At 40.3% G+C, this 18,619-nt stretch overlaps 2 protein-coding genes across 3 annotated transcripts; one reads left to right on the forward strand and one right to left on the reverse strand.

The window, feature by feature from the left end:
* Positions 1–749: 749 nt before the first annotated feature.
* Positions 750–4,853, reverse strand: LOC137181821 (keratin, type I cytoskeletal 18-like). Of its 2 annotated transcripts, none has more exons than XR_010928191.1 (7): positions 4,200–4,853; positions 2,664–2,746; positions 2,190–2,346; positions 1,914–2,078; positions 1,703–1,828; positions 1,201–1,484; positions 750–1,058 (listed from the first exon to the last, which is right to left on the reverse strand). XR_010928191.1 is itself a non-coding variant. In XM_067587864.1 (7 exons), the coding sequence occupies exons 1-7, from the start codon at positions 4,836–4,838 to the stop codon at positions 1,019–1,021; spliced, it is 1,431 nt and encodes a 476-aa protein (XP_067443965.1). In that variant the 5' UTR covers positions 4,839–4,853; the 3' UTR covers positions 750–1,018. The 2 variants fall into 2 exon arrangements, 1 of the variants encoding a protein (XP_067443965.1); XM_067587864.1 differs by having other exon boundaries at positions 1,264–1,484.
* Positions 4,854–11,666: 6,813 nt separating this feature from the next.
* Positions 11,667–18,027, forward strand: LOC137181822 (keratin, type II cytoskeletal 8-like). Its single transcript, XM_067587865.1, has 9 exons — positions 11,667–12,207; positions 13,831–14,039; positions 14,513–14,573; positions 14,723–14,818; positions 14,905–15,069; positions 15,739–15,864; positions 16,044–16,264; positions 16,372–16,412; positions 17,191–18,027. Exons 1-9 carry the CDS (start codon positions 11,758–11,760, stop codon positions 17,532–17,534), a joined length of 1,713 nt encoding a protein of 570 aa, XP_067443966.1. The 5' UTR covers positions 11,667–11,757; the 3' UTR covers positions 17,535–18,027.
* Positions 18,028–18,619: the final 592 nt, after the last annotated feature.

The following is an 18,619-nucleotide window of genomic DNA, read 5'->3' on the forward strand; positions in this document are numbered from 1 at the left end:
AAAAACTAATAACTTCAGCTGTCAAATTAACGTAGTGGAGTAAAAAAAAACAAATTTTCTTTTGAAATGTGATGGAATAGATGTAGTAAGTAGCATCAAATGAAAATAAAATTGAGTAGTAAATTTAGCAGGCACTTGAATGTCAGCTGTCTATTAAAACTGCAAACATGATGAGTTGGAGACAAAACCAGACCAAACCAGGGGTCAAAGGCCACTTAATAGTGGGCTGACATTTGTCAGTTGTAAGGTATGTTGCCCTGTGTCTGCTGGATGTGTGTCCGAACACATTAACACCATAATAATTGTATAGAGTGATAATATGTCAGGACTGTGTGTCTCTTGATTGTCTCGGAGTTATTCTTTCCCCCAATGGCCAAACATCAATTAAGGCAGCTTTGAGCATTGTGAAGGTATTCACAGAGGACTATTCACAGGCTATTATGACTTTAATTTTACCCAAAAAGTTTATGTTCTTCTTTCAACTTTATAAATTCAACACACAATAATACTAACATTACTTTTCATAATTAATCCAACTATAAAATCATGTCATTTGTCAGCCAGCCCCTTTTTTGTCAACAGAAATGATCGTATGATCTAAATCTGTAATTCCTTTATAAGTGTTTTTTTTTATTTTAATCAGCAAGGGCTATAATGACAACAACATATCACAATACACAACATGCACATATATTTGTATTATATATATCTATATTCTGTAACCATAAAAAATGCACAAGAGCCATGACTGTGGATCAACAAATGGTTTTATTCATTTTTATTTTGCTGCCAGGTCAGGCAATGGTTAATTTCAAAATATCACTGCCAATTTCACCGAAGTGCAGTTGAATGCCTTTATTCAGAATGGCCTAAATCATTTATGTGGTGCAACTTATGTGGTCATGGTTAAAAGAAATGCCTTTAGTTGATTAGACCAGCGAGACATTTTGTCCATTATGGACAGTTGTGGGTTGCTCTGCTTCCACTGTTGAGATGGTCCCGGATCCTTTGTTCCAAATTAGCTCATGCTCGCTAGCTCATCCAGTGCATCCTGGAGCCTGAACAAAACACAAATGAAACATTTTGACTCTCATGTTGAACTGGTCATGTGACTGCTGCCAACTGGAACTACTGCCTCAATTCTGAATTTAGTTATACTTGACCATGCAAACCATGATAACAAATTACTTATGTATTCACCTCCACCACCACCATCACCTTGCCTCGACCTTTTTTTTTCTCCTCCATCTCTATAACTCTTACTTGAAGTCTCCACCATCCAACAGGGTCTTGTAGGTGCTAATCTCAGCCTCCAGTTTCATTTTCAGGTTGAGCAACGCCTCATACTCTTGGGTCTGTTGCTGGATGTTTGCACGCAAGTGTGTGAGCTCCTCCTCCAGACGGATAATAATGCCGTTGTACTTCTCCATTTCCATGTTGTTACGTAGCTCTGTGTTGTTTAGTGTGTCCTCTAAGGAAGCTTTCTAATAATGGATTGAGGAATGAGAGATATTTTTAGGCAAGCAAGTCAAATTTTGGAGAACATGAGAAAGTTCCAACCTTTATGTAAGAGATTATTTTTAAAATTGGGTGTCATGTAATGGTCAGGATATTTTAAAAAAAATGATCTCAAGTTTTGCAACAAGACAATATAGAATGGATTATAGATTATATGTTCCAATTCAAATGTAATGAGACTTACTAAGCTCTGTTGGGATGCAAGTTCAATTTCCAGGGTCTGTATCTGTCTGGTTAAGTCACCCCTTTCCATCTGGGCTCCCTGGAGAGCTTCTGTGTTCTGTGATACCTGCGCCTGCACATCTGCAGTCTGACAAAGAGATGGGGAAAGGATGTCAACCACACAAAATCACAAGTGTATTTATTCCTGATGACCCTTTCTAGCACTGTATTACCTGATTTTCATGCCACCGTTTGAGTTCCTCTGCATTCTTCACAGCAATCTTCTCATAGTTGACCCTCACGTCGTCCATGATCTGTGCCAGGTCTTGACCTTTGGGAGCGTCAACATCCACTTGCACGCCTGAGTGGGAGATCTGACTCCTCAGCTCCATCACCTCCTACAGGACAGACGGAAAGAGAGAAATTAACTTAAAACACTCACAGACTTGTGATTTGGAAGCCACTGATACTGAAGTGCGATGATTAATTGTGATGTAGTGTAAACTCACATTCTCATGGTTCTTCTTTAGGAAGACCAGCTCCTCCCTCACGGCTTCAATCTCACTCTCGATGTTCATCCTGCTCATGTTGGTGTCATCAATGACTTTCTTCAGCCCAGCAATGTCGGCCTCCACAGACTGGCGGATTGACATCTCATTCTCAAACCTGTAGGAATGCACAGATCCAAACTCTATTACAGACCTCAAATTCACATTGTGCTGTGCAGTATAAAATCATGAAATGACATAGCTGAGCTTCCAAAGAAATGGTGAAAAAACAAACCTACTACTCTATTTGTAATTCTAGATGTTAGACCACATACACTGACTGTACAATCTCTGTATGCCAAGGCAAAAAAAAAAAAACCCCCACCAAGGCATGACTATGTTTGTACTGCATTGTGGAAAGTGAGTTTACATTCATATAAGCTGAATATATGGAACAACATAAATTACTATAAGATTCAATTTAAAACAACATACTTCACTTTGAAATCATCGGCAGCCAGACGGGCATTGTCGATCTGGAGCACAAACCGAGCATTTTCCGTTATCTTGTCGAAGATCTGGAATGAAAAAGAGAATAATGAGAATATGACTTTTATTAGTTGACATTCTTTAGCCAGTGGGTGTCAGAAGATTAAATGTGTTTATTTTGTTTATCTTCTTTTTGCTGGTTACAAAGACCAAAATTGTTTAACCAGAATCCTCTTCATACAATGCACAAATTTGCTCCAATCATTATGTGCTGTGATACAGTGATGTTTAACAGATGTACAGAATTAAACATATGATCTGAGTCAGTAATTCTTTCCCTTATGTAACAATAGCAACCACAGAGTCAGATTACTCAAAAGGGCCACAAAATGGTTGAATCCAACATTCAGTTAAAAAAGAGGAACCAGAAACTGAAGAACAGGAAAGGGGGATGTTCTTGTGCCAGAACAGAATCTGGTTTGTTTTAGCATTGTTGGAAAAATGTGTTTCCTGTCTGAGTAAGCCATACTGGTTTTTTTCTCTCCAATTTTCTCGCAGCTGCACTGTCTCCGCCTGTCTGTAGCTCTCTTTGTATATATGACCGTAAGTGTCTCTGTGTGCAAAGATTGCAAAATTCTTTTGGCCTGATTGTGTTTGTGATTTTTTTTTAATGTATCCATGGCATCCTGTCTCAGAGGAAAGTCCCTTTATGTGTTGAAGAAAAACAAAAGTGCCACCAATAATGTGTCATTATGTGACATTGAAGAACTGGAACTGGGAGAATGTGACATTTGACTCTGCTGACTGGAGCTGATTGTTATACAACCAGTGAATTCACACGCATCTGTGTGCGCACACACACTACAAGACCCTTTGTGTGTGTGTGTGTGTCATTACCACACATCTGTTTCACATTGAGGCCCTCCTACACCAAAGAATGCTTGTAGAATCACCATAGCAGAACCACTTGGAAATGCTTTTGTCTGTCTGTTGAAGGTTGTATGCTGGTTGTTGGAAAACTTCTGAGTCTGACTGTCTCATGATGTTACCCTCGTGTTGGTGATTCATCAGAGGAAGTTCTGACCAGTTCGTGGCTTGAATGGGAGTTTTACGGGGTGAGGGTGACAACTAAGCAACCACACCCTTCATTCTTTTGCAAGATATTTGATAACCTTCTGTTTGAAATTTGATCACCTAAGTACTGCCCGTCTCAGCAGAAGTATTCTCAATCTTAATTTTTAACTTTAGGCTCAAGGAATACATGGAGATGAATAATTAATACATTGATACAACTTACTGCCACAAGTAGGTTAACACTTGGGACATTGTCTGTGATGCACTCATTGATTCATATCATATCAGAGGCCTCAGCAAGCATTTAAGGAAAGCATTCAAACATTTAAATCTCTCACCTTTCGCTGTATCGAAGCTGAATGTAAGATCCATTGATTTCTATCAACAACTACAGCTTCCCACTTTAACATTTTATTCTCAACTTCCATCTGTTCATTTGAGTGGCCATTGCTTTTTTGTCATGCTTACCTGTTTGCGTAGGTCGTCTATGATGGGTTCATACTTGCTGTAGTCTCTCATGGCAGGCCCCCCCTTCTCCAGGGCCTCCCTGATCTTCATCTCCAGCTCCTTGTTGGTCTGCTCCAGGGTCCTCACGGTCTGGATGTAGTTGGACAAGCGGTCGTTCAGGTTCTGCATGGCTCCCTTCTCGTTGCCCGAGATCCCAGCACCGGCACTGCCACTTGTTGCCATGGATGCACCGGCACCACCAAAACCAGCTGCCATACCACCACCCATTCCACTGCTCAGCTTGAAGGAAGTTGAGGAGGAGGCCATTGGGGCACCAGAGCGCAGGGAAGATACTGAGGCAGAGGAGATGCGGGTGCCATGTCCACCAGCACCACCATAAATGCTGGCAGCACGGTACTGGGGTGTGGAGCGGGTGAAGGAGATTTGGGCAGAAGGTATCTGCTGAAAGGTGGATCTTCTGTAGCTCATTTTGGAGAAGTTCAGGAATAAAGAGAACAAAGTGAAAAATGAGATGTGGAGGCTCACTGCTGCTGGCCGGCTCAGAAAGTGACGCTGGCAGTGGGAAGTGGGGAACTTATACTCCTCCTGCCTCTCTCCCTCAATCACTGCTGGTCTCTTAGACCCTGCCCACTTCAACATCGCCCCATTCTTCCTTTCCTGCTCCCTCCCTGCTCTCTCATGCTCTCATTCACCCACATGTTCCTTTTTTTTAAACTTACAGTGTATTTTTCGTATCCAAGGAGATGTATGAAGTGTATATTGTTGTGTAAACATATAAAAACACTGACATTGTCCAGTGCAAATTTATTTGACCAAGCAAGACAGATCACAACAAATGAAAGAAAGCAAGTAAGAAGTTTAGTAGACAAGTTGTCCAATGTAAAAAAGCTGAAATAGAAATAAAACAAAAAAGTTAAAGAGTAGAATAATCTTGGCAAAGGAATTTACTGTGTGAGCATGCAACAAAATTCCTTTGGTTTGCCTATAAAAGGCTTAATGTCTACCATTCGCTGCAGTCTCTAAGTTGGTGGTCAGCCAGGCCCCAAAATAAACATATTTTGCCAACCTTCCTATCTAGACTAAACTGAAAACGAGATATAGCAGCAACAGCACTCTTTCTTTTTGTTGTAGCCAAAGTAGAAAGGGAACTGGAGTTTTTTTTTTACTGGTTTATGCTGTGAAGTGCCAATTGAATTAGGAAGTAATATCTTCAGCATGACATTGAATTGTTTATCAGAGCAGCTGCAATCATAAAATGGTAACCATAGAAAACTAAACTGAATGACAGATAAACAGTAAACGGAAATCACATTTCAACACAATCAATGGGGTAACAGTATTTACAATGAAAGCTGCCGTGTTTAAAAAGTAACCCAAGGACACCCAAGCTTCAAATATACCCAGAGGGCCCTACAAAAGATGAGATGCATAAAGAACAAAGGTTAGCTGATATCATGCTCAGAGGACAATCAAAAGTGAGAGAAAAGCTGCCCTCATTTGCTGATCATATTATAGTTGATTATCTGTTCACATCAGTTCTTTTTTGAACAATTACCTTAAAAAGCTTATCTGCGGTACCTGTCGTGAGAACTGCCTTTGATATTTTAGTATGAAAAGTACTCTTTTTTCCATTGATCCTTTGAGAACCACAGGAAAAACACAACAACTCACAAAACTGTGGTCAACATACAATCAGGATTAATGTTACTTTTACTTGTCTCAGAATTACGTGTTTTTCTGCATCAAAGTAGTGCTTACTGCTCCCAAAAAACAAGAAAGAAACTACATCATGAGCACAGCAAGCTTCAACAAAGCATGCTCTGGCATGGCCATGGGAAGGTTCATACTGGTTTAACTGAGGCTGAAGTTGTGGTTAGAGAGGAATTTTACACAGAGCTCCAGAGAAGTGGCTAACAAAATCATATAAACCACTTGGGGGACATTGGCAAAGTCTCTAACTCCCTCCTGAGCTCTCATACAGCCTTTTCTTCTCCCATATTATGTCAAGTTTCTGTTTTTCACAGTCCATAGAACCTCATTCCAGACCCTCACTGTGCTTTTATTTGCAACAGTCTTTTGATAATACTCAATGATGTAGCAGGAGAGTAGCAAATAGCAAAGAAAAAGCCAAGGAAACACTAATGAGTCTGGTCTGTAAAAGGACAGGGAGCTATAAAGAGGAACGATGAATTAAATCAGTATGACTCATACCTCATGACAGTGTTGTTACTATGTTGTTTGTTTGAAAGTGTGTTGACAACATTCTGCCTCGCCCGCCAAGAACCCAAAAGACAGCTCTTTACACTGACCAAACATATTTGTGGTGCATACAAACATGTTTTGGACTCCTGTTCACATCATGCTTGTATATTAAATTTTTTTTTTTTTTTGGTAATCACTCAAATCCACTTTTCAATTTCACAGCTCTTTCCCAGATAAGACAGGAAAAAAAGAGGAAAATTGAAAGAAGCTGGGGTCTCTTAGTCATATAATACACAGCAGGAATCTGGAAATGACTGCAGGAGATTATGTGCTTCACAAATCTTGGACAACCACTCTCAGCCTGGTGTGGCCTTGAATGAACTTCCCTTTCCCTCCCTCTTTCTCTGTGGGTACATTTCACCCAGCCTCACGAATGAGCTCTCTCACACACTTATATACCAGTCAAAAGTATCTATCTGCATAGATGCATATGCATATTTATGCATGTGATTGTGAACACCCTGACAGATACAAAAAGGAATGTGTACATGCATGTTAGTGTGATACACTTCTATTCACTAACTTTAACCACTTCCTCATTCACTCACCCAAGATGTTCAAAGGGCACTGAAAGAGGTTGTTTCTTAATTGTTTTATGTGGATCTATATTTCGCTTTTATGGCCAAGACCATCAGCAGAGTGTAGGTGTCACACATCAAAGGTTGTGAAATGTGTCGACTACGATACATTTTCTCTGTGGGATGTCATGTCCATTTCTGGTGCAAAGACATTTCACAGGAAGACATAAAAAGAGCAGTGAGCAAGCGAAGAGTCACCTGTCTTACCATTTCTCATGTGGAAGCAAATGATTGGTTTCATTTGAGGAAGTAAAGCTGTTTCTTAAAGTCCTACATTATCCATTTCACCCACATGTTCCTACATTATCTACCTATTTGCAGTCTTGTGGACTGTTACTGCTTAATGTGAAAAAAAATGAATAAGGCCTTGTGTGGCTCCAGAGGGAGCTGTACAGAATCTGACAAGTTCTCTCATGGTTGGAGTCCTCAAGTTTGAAAATGAAAAAAAAAAAAAATTGGAGGGGTGGAGTCAGAAAGAAGTGAGTTTACCAGATGTCCAGACTGCTCATGGTCTCTGCTTGAGGTTGTATAACACACCAGAATCTCTGACTGTTGGTGATCAAGTTGCATCGTGGGTAATGTAAGCACCAGGTTTTGAGAAGGCAGATGAATGCATGAAATAAAAAGGACAATGTCTCTGGTTCTGCTGCTGGTTTCTTTAAATTGACCACTGTGAGTCCAACAATGTCATAGGAGTGCAATGGAGTACTCTTTCATAAGAGTACTCTTTCATAAGGAAACTTTCATTGATGATAGATTGTCTTCTAAATAAATAAATAAATAAGTAAATATATATAAATAATATATGCACAGCCTCAACCAGGAGGCATCATATCTTTGTACAGTAGTCAAAATGATAAAATACAATAAAGCCCACGAGCTTATTTTGGTCCTAGGTACCAATTCAATAGTTAACACATGAGTCAATACTAACAATATATGGCATAAAACCATATGTATGCACAAATGGCTTAATCTATACCTAAATTACTCTAACAATGCAGATTCAGTAGTTATATTTAGGACCAGCTGCTGCTCAGCCAACTCTGTAGGGAGGACTAAAAGTCTCCAATAGAGCTAATTGACTTAAGGCAAGCCATTCCACATAACTACTGCTGAATATAAAAACAAATATACAACCTAAGTAAGTAACTGATTCCTTGGCTGTAACTTCAAAGTCACCAACTACCACTCTGAAACCAGGAGACTTCTTAAGTTTTGCATTTGACCCAAAGAGTATCGACTCTGTTTTGCTGAGATGGAGAGAGATCATGTCTTCTGCTAACCAGATGCTAACTTTGTGGAGTTCTGAATTAAGCAATTTTTCAACTTCTAATTTATCATGAATGACTAGGAGAGCTGAATCATCTGCGCAAAGGAACAGATTGAAATCACAGGCTGACTTCATGTGGACCTAAAATGCTCCCCTGTGAGACCCCACATATTAGTGGTTGTGGTATGAACATGGTTCCATTTACATCCACCACCTGTTCTCTGCCTGCCAGATAAGACCTAAGCCACTGTAAAGATTAACTGTCAAAGCCCAAAGACCTAAGCTTGATCAAAAGAATATCTTTCCTACATCTACGTCTTTCCTGATGTGATCTGTTAGATAGAGCAGACAAAAAGTGTGTAAGCATGCTTCGCCTTTAAAACAGCACCAGTTCTCCTTTCTACACTTGCACACAGTTTTTCAAAGTTCTTGGCAGGTCGGCTGTTCCAAACTTGACGTAGTTCTCTATGGATTTAGGCTCTCAGTTGCTTCTGTCTCTTCATGTAATTCCAGACCGACTCGATGATGTGGAGATCAGTTGTGATGTCACAAAATCATGCTTATAGGGATGCCCCATGTGAACACAGAGAAACTTTCCGACTTCAGCAAATTAACGTGAAAACAGCTGTCTAGTGTCAAACTCTGAACATACATCATTCTGCACAGTGAAGCTCAAATATCCAGCTGAAGGAACAAGAGGAAACACATTTTTGACTAGAGGCGAACTTAAAAAAACACACAACATCCTTTAGCATGGATCAAGTTTCACACAGTAAGTTACCTCATGTTTAATGAGAAACAGTGATGATACCACATGGCCACTCCTCCTATACAGCTTCCTGGACTGAAAACATCCTCTTCCAGCCTACGGTCACTAGGGGGCATGAGTCACAAGGCAGAAAAAGCTTCTGTTGCATGAGAGGAGTGTGGCTGTCCACGCACATCTGCATGCACCTTTCTCCCTGACTAGTTATAGTGAGTAAATGTGTGTTCCCATTATTTAAAACCATGCCCCAAGCTTTATGTCTTTGCTGGAGCCTCTCTGTCTGAACAGGCAACACAGGGCAAAGCAGGAAGGGAGTTTTATAACTGATTTTACTGATAACTTTGAAGGCTTGGCAGGACCCTCCTCAACGCTACAAAGTCCAGCCTCAAGACCAAAGCTTAAATCAACACTATCACCTCTTAAAATGTATTGTTGCAGACAGGCTTTTATAGAATTTTATATTAGATGTTTCTCCATTTCAGTACTTTAACCTGAGTAAAATTTTGTATTATTTATATTACTCATAAAGTACTAAATGCATCAAGTTCATTATAATCATTTTTATAATATGAACATGTATGCTGGAGGGATGTCATCACAGTTCCTGTAGTGCTCAAACTGCTTTAGGTGACTACGCACCATCACGTATCACACCCCATTCTTTCTGAACATCTCAGATGATCTGACAGTGGTTGTGAAATAGTTTGCTGCCACGGATAGTTTATTTCTTATCTTTGCTAATTGTCTTTTCATATCCCCCACTAGCTCATTTTCTCCCCACCCCTCCTCTCCGACTTGTAGCATGTACGTGTCTCTCTCAGCACATTCCTGACTCGATGTGTCATATAGCAGCTTCATACAAACCAAAACACCACTGTCCTCTTAAGAGACTTAAGGTCAGGGGTTGATTGTCTTAAATTACCTTCTTACTTTCCTCATGCAGAAAGAACGAGGGACTCTCTTATCTGGAGAAATGAGAAAAAGCAACTTTTTTCACGTTTAAGTCATCAAATGTGACCAATAAATGCAGCTCTGTTAATCAATTACTGTATTTGTCTGAGAGGCTGAGCTTATGAAACAACAAAAAAGAGGCTAATTTGTACATATATGGTTGCCTCCAAGTTTAGCACAGCAGCTCCATTGTGAAGAGTCACGTCACTGTTTGAGAAGAGCCAAGCAAAACACGCACTTTTTGATTGGTCCAAAGCCTGGAAGTCCCTTTCAGGTTGTTAAGATGTACTTTCCACAACAATGCCCCCTCTACCTATTCACAATTAGTTTCCACACTGCAGAATACCCTGGGATTTGGTTTTCATTAGCTGGTATATCGTTGTGGATGCTTTCTTAACCACATAAAATCTTGAAAACAAAGGAGTAGGGGTGTGGTGAAAACACTCGTTGAGTGAGCTGGGGGTTTCTTCTGGTACAAATTAAGCAACAGTCATCGAACCACTCCGAAAAGACTGTGAGTTATAAATCTGCAGTGAGATGATGGTTGAGGTTCATGTTTTATATAAAACTGTCACAAAAAGATAAATCAAATACAAACTCTATCTATCTATCTATCTATCTATCTATCTATCTATCTATCTATCTATCTATCTATCTATCTCAGTATTGTTATGGGTGGAGAAAGCTGTTTAAGACTAAGGTGAGGTTCAAAGTGAAAGAAAAAGACAAACTCTGTTTGCACGTCACCTGGCTGATATGGAAGGAATGTTCATCAATAGTCCTCGTGTGTGTGTGTGTGTGTGTGTGTGTGCATGCGTGTGTGTGTGTGTGCGTGTGTGTGTGTGTATGTGTGTGTGTGTGTGCGTGTGTGTGGTCAAAGCTGATAATGGCAATTGCACTGTATAATTGTGCAATGTGTTTTAGATGGTGCCACCTGTAAGTCTACTTAACTTTTTTTTGCTCTTTTAATTTTTGCAACATACCTGCTCAAACACTTCTAAAGATGAAAAGATAGTGGAACATAGTCAATGGGTAAATCTGGTTCTCCTGCAATTATGAGACGTACAGTCACTGCCAACAAACACGTAAAGCACATCACACTGGGCAACCACAATTTACTTTGCAATATATCATGTCTATGAGAATTGTTGTAAAGTGGAAGAGGACGTCATAAAATTATGTGCCTGTTCATTATACCCAAGGTTTGACTTTATATTCTGGTGCTGTGTGTGTGTACATGTTCATGTAGTGTACAGAGGATACAACAAAGATGTCGACTGTTTAAAGTACAGTTATTTTTATTTATTCAAAATAGGCCAGGAGTTTTGTCACTATTATGTAAAGCAATGTGATGTTCTATTATGAAAAATGCTGTTTCATAAATGTCTCAAAGTGGACAAACTAAAAGGGTTTTCCAGTGTGTCTGCAGTAGTTTTATAGAAACTGGCACACTGACTATTATGTAATTCTTGAGCTCTCTCCAACACACTTTGTGTGCTGTAAATGTGTAATAAGATGTGATTTTCTTCCCTCATTTCTCACCCTCTCTCCCTCCATCCTACACTCCCCTGCTGAGGACACTAGCCAATCGCACCTAAGCTGGGTAACTCCCCTGTTCTGATAAATAGCACCAGGGACCAGGGAGGGTCTATCTGCCTGATTCTCCCTCCCTCTGCAGAGTCTCTCAGCCTCCTCTCACACCAGTGCTACAGACTCCCTTCTGTGACCATGTCTGTCAGAGCTGTGAAGACCACCACCTTCTCCACGGCGTCCTCATCCAGGGGCCTCCAGGGCTTCAGCAGCCGCTCCTTTTCTGGCTACGGTGGCCGTAGTGTGGGGAGTGGCAGGCAAAGCTATGCTGTCCGCAGCTCCTATGGGGGAGTGGGCAGCAGTGGTGCTGCCCTGGGTGCTGGGGGGTTTAAGGTGGTCGGTGGGTATGCTGCTGGGGGATCTGCACAAAGAGCAGGTGGAATGGAGTTTGGCTATGTGGGTTTTGGTGGAGGTATGGGAGGTGGCATGGCCAGTGAAATGGTGGCCCCCATCACAGCAGTGACTGTGAACAAGAGCTTGCTGGCCCCCCTGAACCTGGAGATTGACCCCACCATCCAGGCCATCCGCACCCAGGAGAAGGAGCAGATCAAGACCTTAAACAACCGCTTCGCTTCCTTCATTGACAAGGTCAGTCAACTTAATTAAGATGAGATTTTAAAGATAAACTTCAGTGTTCCAACAGGAAATTTGGTCTTTTGTGACATAAAAGCTACATGGGAAAATTGCAGCAATAGCAATAAACAGCACAGACTGTATGTTGGATTGTAGACTTTTATTCCTCCATGTTCTGCTATCGTCCTTGACAGTTGGGATAAACTATTCAATTCCACATAGAGTAGAAAAATAACTCGGAGTTTAAAAGGAAATGAATGTAGTGCAAGCCAAAATAGCTCAAAGTGAAAGATGTCACAATGGAGATGATCCTTGAGACAATCCCATGAAAACTGTGTATATAACAATATGTCTGCTTAAAGCCAGGGACAGTGACTTTGTGGAGGATACTGGCTGTTTTGAGTAATGACTTAGCCTCCTCACATGTTGAGATCATAGAGCTCAGATAAGAGGATATAGAGTGCAGTACAGGGCTGGGATGAGGAGCAGAACAATTTTGCTTGAAGGGGTGCATCCTCATGTAAGCAATATCCTGCAAAAAAGAGATCTAGTGGATATGAAAGTATAGTGCCAGGTGTCTTATTCTGATCTTGCTCTGGATTTGCAAAATCTTATTTATTATGTTATTTTCATATGTCATTGCTGATGTTTGCAGCCTCCTAACACTTGCAGAGCAAAAACAGAATGGGAGTGGCAGTGAAAAGGTTTGCATGACGCAAACTTATTAAACACTGATTAGAATAGATACTTAATATATCTACGATTATCAGTATCTGAACCTTACCCACTTTATGAGGCTGTGTAATAGTCAGGAATGCCATTTTCTTGACAGTAGTATAAATCACTGTCAAGCATCCGCTGTCAAACAGAGATTACTGATACGTCAGAAATAGCAATGTTATCAGCCAACAGACAGAAACATGCACTGTTTGCTACCTGAGATTGATCAGATTCTTCAGTTAATGCCCACCATCTCTCATAAATGGGTTCTCTTGTTTAAGGAGGCACCCAAGAATAATGTAGGATAGAAGTTAACCTGTAAATCAATCACGCAAAGACTAATTCTTTACATCGTAAAACAAAGCCCTCTACCACTCCTCTGCATACCACTGTGATATGGCACACATTTGCAGAGACGTGTGTCTCTCGTCATGTTTGCTGAGTGGTAGCAGGACCCCACCCAGGGTCAGGATTCTGAATAGGAAAGTTATAAAGGGGTGAGCTGTGTCACAATGGGGAAACAGTGCCACTCTGTGTTTAAACGCTGCGTTGTGGGTTGGAAGTGAGTCAGGAATAATTGATGTGACATTTGGAGTGCATTGGATGTGGGAGAAGTTCAATTAGTCATTTTTTTTTCAGTTGATCTTCATGTGTTTCTTTGTCCATCAGCAAACATAGTGAACCCATTCACTCCCACCCTCTCTTTACATGCATTCATTCTCTGTCCACAACACACGCTGTACACCTCAATGACCACCCCCTCCCCACTCTGTGCAGTTTGAAACATATGGAAATAAGGAGCTGGTTATGTTTCCAGCCACTCTTTTAATCAATAGTGTCCAGCCTGGTGAAATCCATCCATTCATTCATTCATTAAGTCTGATTCATTAACGCATTCATTAACTTTTCTTTCTGCAGGTACGCTTCTTGGAGCAGCAGAACAAAATGCTTGAGACCAAATGGAAACTTCTGCAGGAACAAACCACGTCTCGCTCCAACATCGATGCCATGTTCGAGGCTTACATTGCCAACCTGCGTAAGCAGCTGGATAGCTTGGGTCATGAAAAGGTCAAACTGGAGTCTGACCTGCATCACATGACAGGCCTGGTGGAGGACTTCAAAAACAAGTGAGTAAAGTTGAGGTTTTTAACCTGTTAAGCTTTAAAGTACCAGCCAGTGGTTCCATTTTCCCCAAACATGTTCTGTTCAAACCCACAGAACTTTATTGTAACTTCTACTGAGGATCCCAAAGTTTCAAAAGATACCAAATACAGGTTAATGTGAGTCAGTGTGAGCACCACATACATTCATTGAAGTGTTTGACTAAGCAGATACACAATGTCCAGTTTATGTGAAACAGTTATATACTGTGAAAACATTTTTTGATTTCTAACTTTATATAGATACATAAAGGAAAACACAAGGGGCAAATCAAGAGTTTAAGTGTTACCCTCATGCCCTCATTCCTTTCTGGGTGTTGTATTCAAACCTGAGATGCCATCCGTGGGCTTGGTCTTTGTAATAATATCCTGGGTCACATGGAGTTCAAAACATTCATTTTAAGGGCACAATGACAAACTAAAATTCTCTATTTTCACAGGTATGAGGATGAGATCAACAAGCGCAATGAGTGCGAGAACAACTTTGTCCTCATAAAGAAGGTCTGTTTAGGTTTTCTGACAAATTCTCAATCTTGAAGGTATAATTAAGTCTCAAGCACAATGAACCCAAACAATGGCCATTCGTACCTTGGAGTTGGGGCAATATGCAACAATGTAAAATGTTCTCAGTGCTGTCTGTTCTCATGCAGGACACAGATGCAGCCTTCATGCTCAAAGTGGATCTGGAGGCCAAACTGGATGGACTTTCTGATGAGATTGAGTTCCTGAGGCAGATCTATGATGCTGTAATGACCTTATTTTTTAAGTTTCATATATTTGATCTTAAAACAAAAGGTATCACTAAAATGGTGAAAATGATTATTCTGTTCAGGAAATCCTTGAGCTGCAGAGCCAGATCAAGGACACATCTGTTGTGGTGGAGATGGACAACAGTCGCATTCTTGACATGGATGCCATCATCGCTGAAGTGCGCGCCCAGTATGAAGACATCGCCAACCGCAGCAGAGCCGAGGCTGAGTCATGGTACCAGACCAAGGTGAGACAACCCTCTGTGTCCACCACCAGCACATCATCGTCTGTCATAGCCAAAGCCTCATTTACAACTGAAAAACATGAACATGTGTCCTCTTGTGGAATGCGGCTGATGGTGTAGGATGTCTCCTCTTCTCTTGTCTTGTCTTGTCATCTTGGCTCAACTCACCTTACCTCAGCTCACCTTACATTACCTGATTTTACCTTTACTTTCATTTTCTCAGAGGCCTCAGATATCTTACTCAGTATCACAGTAACACAGTGCATGTGGTGATCACACCTCCCTGTATTTTACAGTCAAAATGCCTCTTTGATGGTCATCTCAAATTAAAACAGAAATGTGTCTAAAAACAAATGTCAGCAATATAGTAACAAATGTCAATTAATCGATTAGTCTTTTGATTTATGGTCATTGTTACCCAAGGCCCAAGATGCAACCTAAAATATTTTGTTTTGTCCTGATCAATAGTGAACAACCCAAAGTTTACTATCACAGAGAACAAAATAAACCATAAAATATTAATATTTGAGAAGCTGGAATCAGAGAGACTCAAAGTGACGATGACAAATCGACAAATCGACTAATCGACAAATCGACTAATTGTTGCAGTTCTGGCTGGTTTGTTACATTGCATTTTGATGTGTCTGTGTGACTTGACCCTATCTTAAATAGTATGCAGAGATGCAGCAGTCAGTTGCTGGATATAGTGAAGACCTGAAATCAACCAAAGCTGAGATGGCTGACATGAACCGCAGGATAATGAGGCTCCAGTCTGAAATTGATATGGTCAAAGCACAGGTGAGGATAACAGCTTATCATATTTAATCAGATTTTAGTATGACATGATTTTATCTTTAATTTTTTTGATTTGATAACTTTGGTACTATTGAAACTGTCTAGTTAGTAGCACTTAGCCTAATAAAGACTATTCAATGTTTGTACTGAGCTTCACTCAGCTTTTCCTCCTCCACTCTTAGCGAAACAGTCTAGAGGCTCAGATCGCAGAGGCTGAGGAGCGAGGTGAGCTGGCAGTGAAGGATGCTAAACTCCGTGTCAGAGACCTGGAGGAAGCTCTTCAGAGAGCCAAGCAGGACATGGCCCTGCAAGTCCGCCAGTACCAGGAACTGATGAACGTGAAGCTTGCACTGGACATTGAGATTGCCACCTATAGGAAACTTCTTGAGGGAGAGGAGGACAGGTAAGATGTTACTGTGAGAGTAGCACTAGCCTGTGGTTATGTTGAGAAATGTCTTCTTTACAGCATTATTATTGTGTATTTCTAATGTAATCTATTTCCCTCTGTAGGTTAGCAACTGGAATCAAGACTACTGTGTCCAAGCAGACTTGTAAGTATCTTATCTCACTAATTATTATTTTCATTATCGATTATTTGATTAACTGGTCTATGAAATATCAGACAATAGTGAAAATGCCCAAATTGATTTATTCAGTTGTTTGTCCAACCAACAGTGAAAAACAAATAATTAGGTAACACTTCGTTTTACAAGTCTGTAATTTCCTAATGGTGACCTTAATTTCCCTGGAAGTTTCCTGAAAAGAACTAAGAAGTAATTTGGTACTAATTATAGTGAAAATGATAATTTCTTTGAAAGAATGGCTCCAGGTAAATATTCAGTCATTTTTCATTTACTATTGGAAACTTTATTCTTCATAAACATGAACACATTTTTCTATGTTCAGCTGACCTGCTGTGCAACAAGTAAAATACTCTCTAGGTTACACTACCAGTTAATTGAAATAATGTTATTGAAAGTGAACCAATTAAACAAAGTATATTTTTTGCTATAATTAATACCAAATTATATCATTCTTTCCTGGAAACTTCCTAGAAATTATTAGAAAATGACGAACCTGTAAAATAAAGTGTTACTAATGAGGACATGCGAGAGGCTGGAAAACGTTATCTTTTTGGGCATTTTTGCCTAAAAAAATGACTTAAATAATTACTTGATCACTGGATTAATTCGTTAATCAATCAGTATTTTATATACAGTTAGGGATTTTTGGCTCAATATATAAAATACAGTAAAAGTCATATGTTCATGAATTCACCTTTCCCCCACTTTCTGTATTAATGAATGCCTTTTACTTCTAAATGTGTAGCAATGAACTTCAGTGCCTACAGCCTGGAGAGCTCCCGCATCCCGTCCTACGTCAGCTCCTCCTTTGGTGGAGTCAAGGCCAGCAGCGGATCTTTCTCTTCCCTCGAAGGAGCAGCAATGAAGAGCAGCACAGTCTCCAAGACGGAAGCTGTGGTGATCAAGAGTGAGGAGAAGAAGCAGGAGGTGCATGAGCAGGTAGCAGTCAAGGAGTCAGCTGCTGTGGAGGTGGAGAAGAAGGAACAGGAGCAGGAAAAGGAGCAGGAGCAGGAGAAAGAGAAGGAGCAGGAGAAGGAGAAGGAGAAGGAGCAGGAGCAGGTGGAGGCTGAAGCTGTGGCTGAGGAGTGATGTTTCCTTCCTGTTATGTCAGATTCATGATTTTGGTATTGAAGGTTAAGAAAAAACACACCTACTCTGATTATTGTCCAGTTCTTTAATGATTCATCAACAAATAAAGGGCTCGTTTCTGCTGTAAGAGGTGCAAACACATATACAGGAAAAATTTTCTTTCAGATATTCTTAATGAAGAGTGCTAATGGATGAAAACTGTTAAAAAATTATTTACTGCCAGTGGTTCAGTGATCACTGCACCACAATTGTTTGTCCAACAGGTGGCACTATAGCATATACTTTCCCCTGCTGCTGCACCTTGTCCTTTAGGCTTAATGATTTACTTTTAATAGGGGTCATCTGGGGACAAAAAAATCATACTTCATTTCTTCTGTGAACCTACTGTGAAACTAAAGTCTTCCTGACTTCTGCTGAGAAAAGACTTTTTCGGTGTGCTGCTGTTTGCAACACCTGGAGTCCTCTCAACAATAAATCTTGGAACAGAAATTTACTTTAGTGTTGTGTTTTTTTATGTCAAATGTTTGATTGTCAAGTTTTATTTGGCTGTGGTGAATATCTTAATTTTTCAAATACTTTTCAGTCAAACAAACACTTCAAACACCTCTGGTAAAAAATATCAAGTCAAGTCAAGTCAATGTTATTTGTATTTTAAGGTTAGAATAGATGTTGTTTTTACAGAAAAGAACACAAATTGCAGAATACAGCATTGAGCAGTATATCAAATTTATAATGGACTTATAATATACATGAAGAATGTGATGAAGGGGACGCCAAGCAGCTTCCAGGTCCTACCAGAACAGAATATGACCTGAGCCACGTGACCTCCATCAACATGGAGACCTGGGAGGAGGACAGACTACATATGCACACAGGGGAGACTCACATCACACCTTTCACATACACAGGAGAAGAGACAGGAAAAGACATTATTCACAGAGGAAAGAGAGAACGATAAAGACGTCATTCAAAGAGAGAGACATGAGATGAGGCTGAACTCCTGCACCAACTGCCAGGGAAACAGGGCGGTTGCAGGATGGGTGCAGGTACAGCAAGATGCAGCAAGAGAAGAAAGAAAGGACAGG

Source organism: Thunnus thynnus, chromosome 4, assembly GCF_963924715.1.
Source record: "Thunnus thynnus chromosome 4, fThuThy2.1, whole genome shotgun sequence".
NCBI classification, from domain to species: Eukaryota; Metazoa; Chordata; class Actinopteri; order Scombriformes; family Scombridae; genus Thunnus; species Thunnus thynnus.

Excerpts from the sequence above, each read along its gene's own strand:
- LOC137181822 (XM_067587865.1), top strand. The coding sequence starts at position 11,758 with ATGTCTGTCAGAGCTGTGAAGACCACCACCTTCTCCACGGCGTCCTCA. Across the intron at positions 16,265-16,371 it reads CTTGAGGGAGAGGAGGACAG|GTTAGCAACTGGAATCAAGA; the intron begins GTAAGATGTTAC and ends TTCCCTCTGTAG. Across the intron at positions 16,413-17,190 it reads TACTGTGTCCAAGCAGACTT|CAATGAACTTCAGTGCCTAC; the intron begins GTAAGTATCTTA and ends CTAAATGTGTAG.
- LOC137181821 (XM_067587864.1), bottom strand. The coding sequence starts at position 4,838 with ATGTTGAAGTGGGCAGGGTCTAAGAGACCAGCAGTGATTGAGGGAGAG. Across the intron at positions 2,347-2,663 it reads GCCGATGATTTCAAAGTGAA|GTTTGAGAATGAGATGTCAA; the intron begins GTATGTTGTTTT and ends GCATTCCTACAG. Across the intron at positions 1,059-1,263 it reads TTGGATGGTGGAGACTTCAA|GCTCCAGGATGCACTGGATG; the intron begins GTAAGAGTTATA and ends TGTTTTGTTCAG.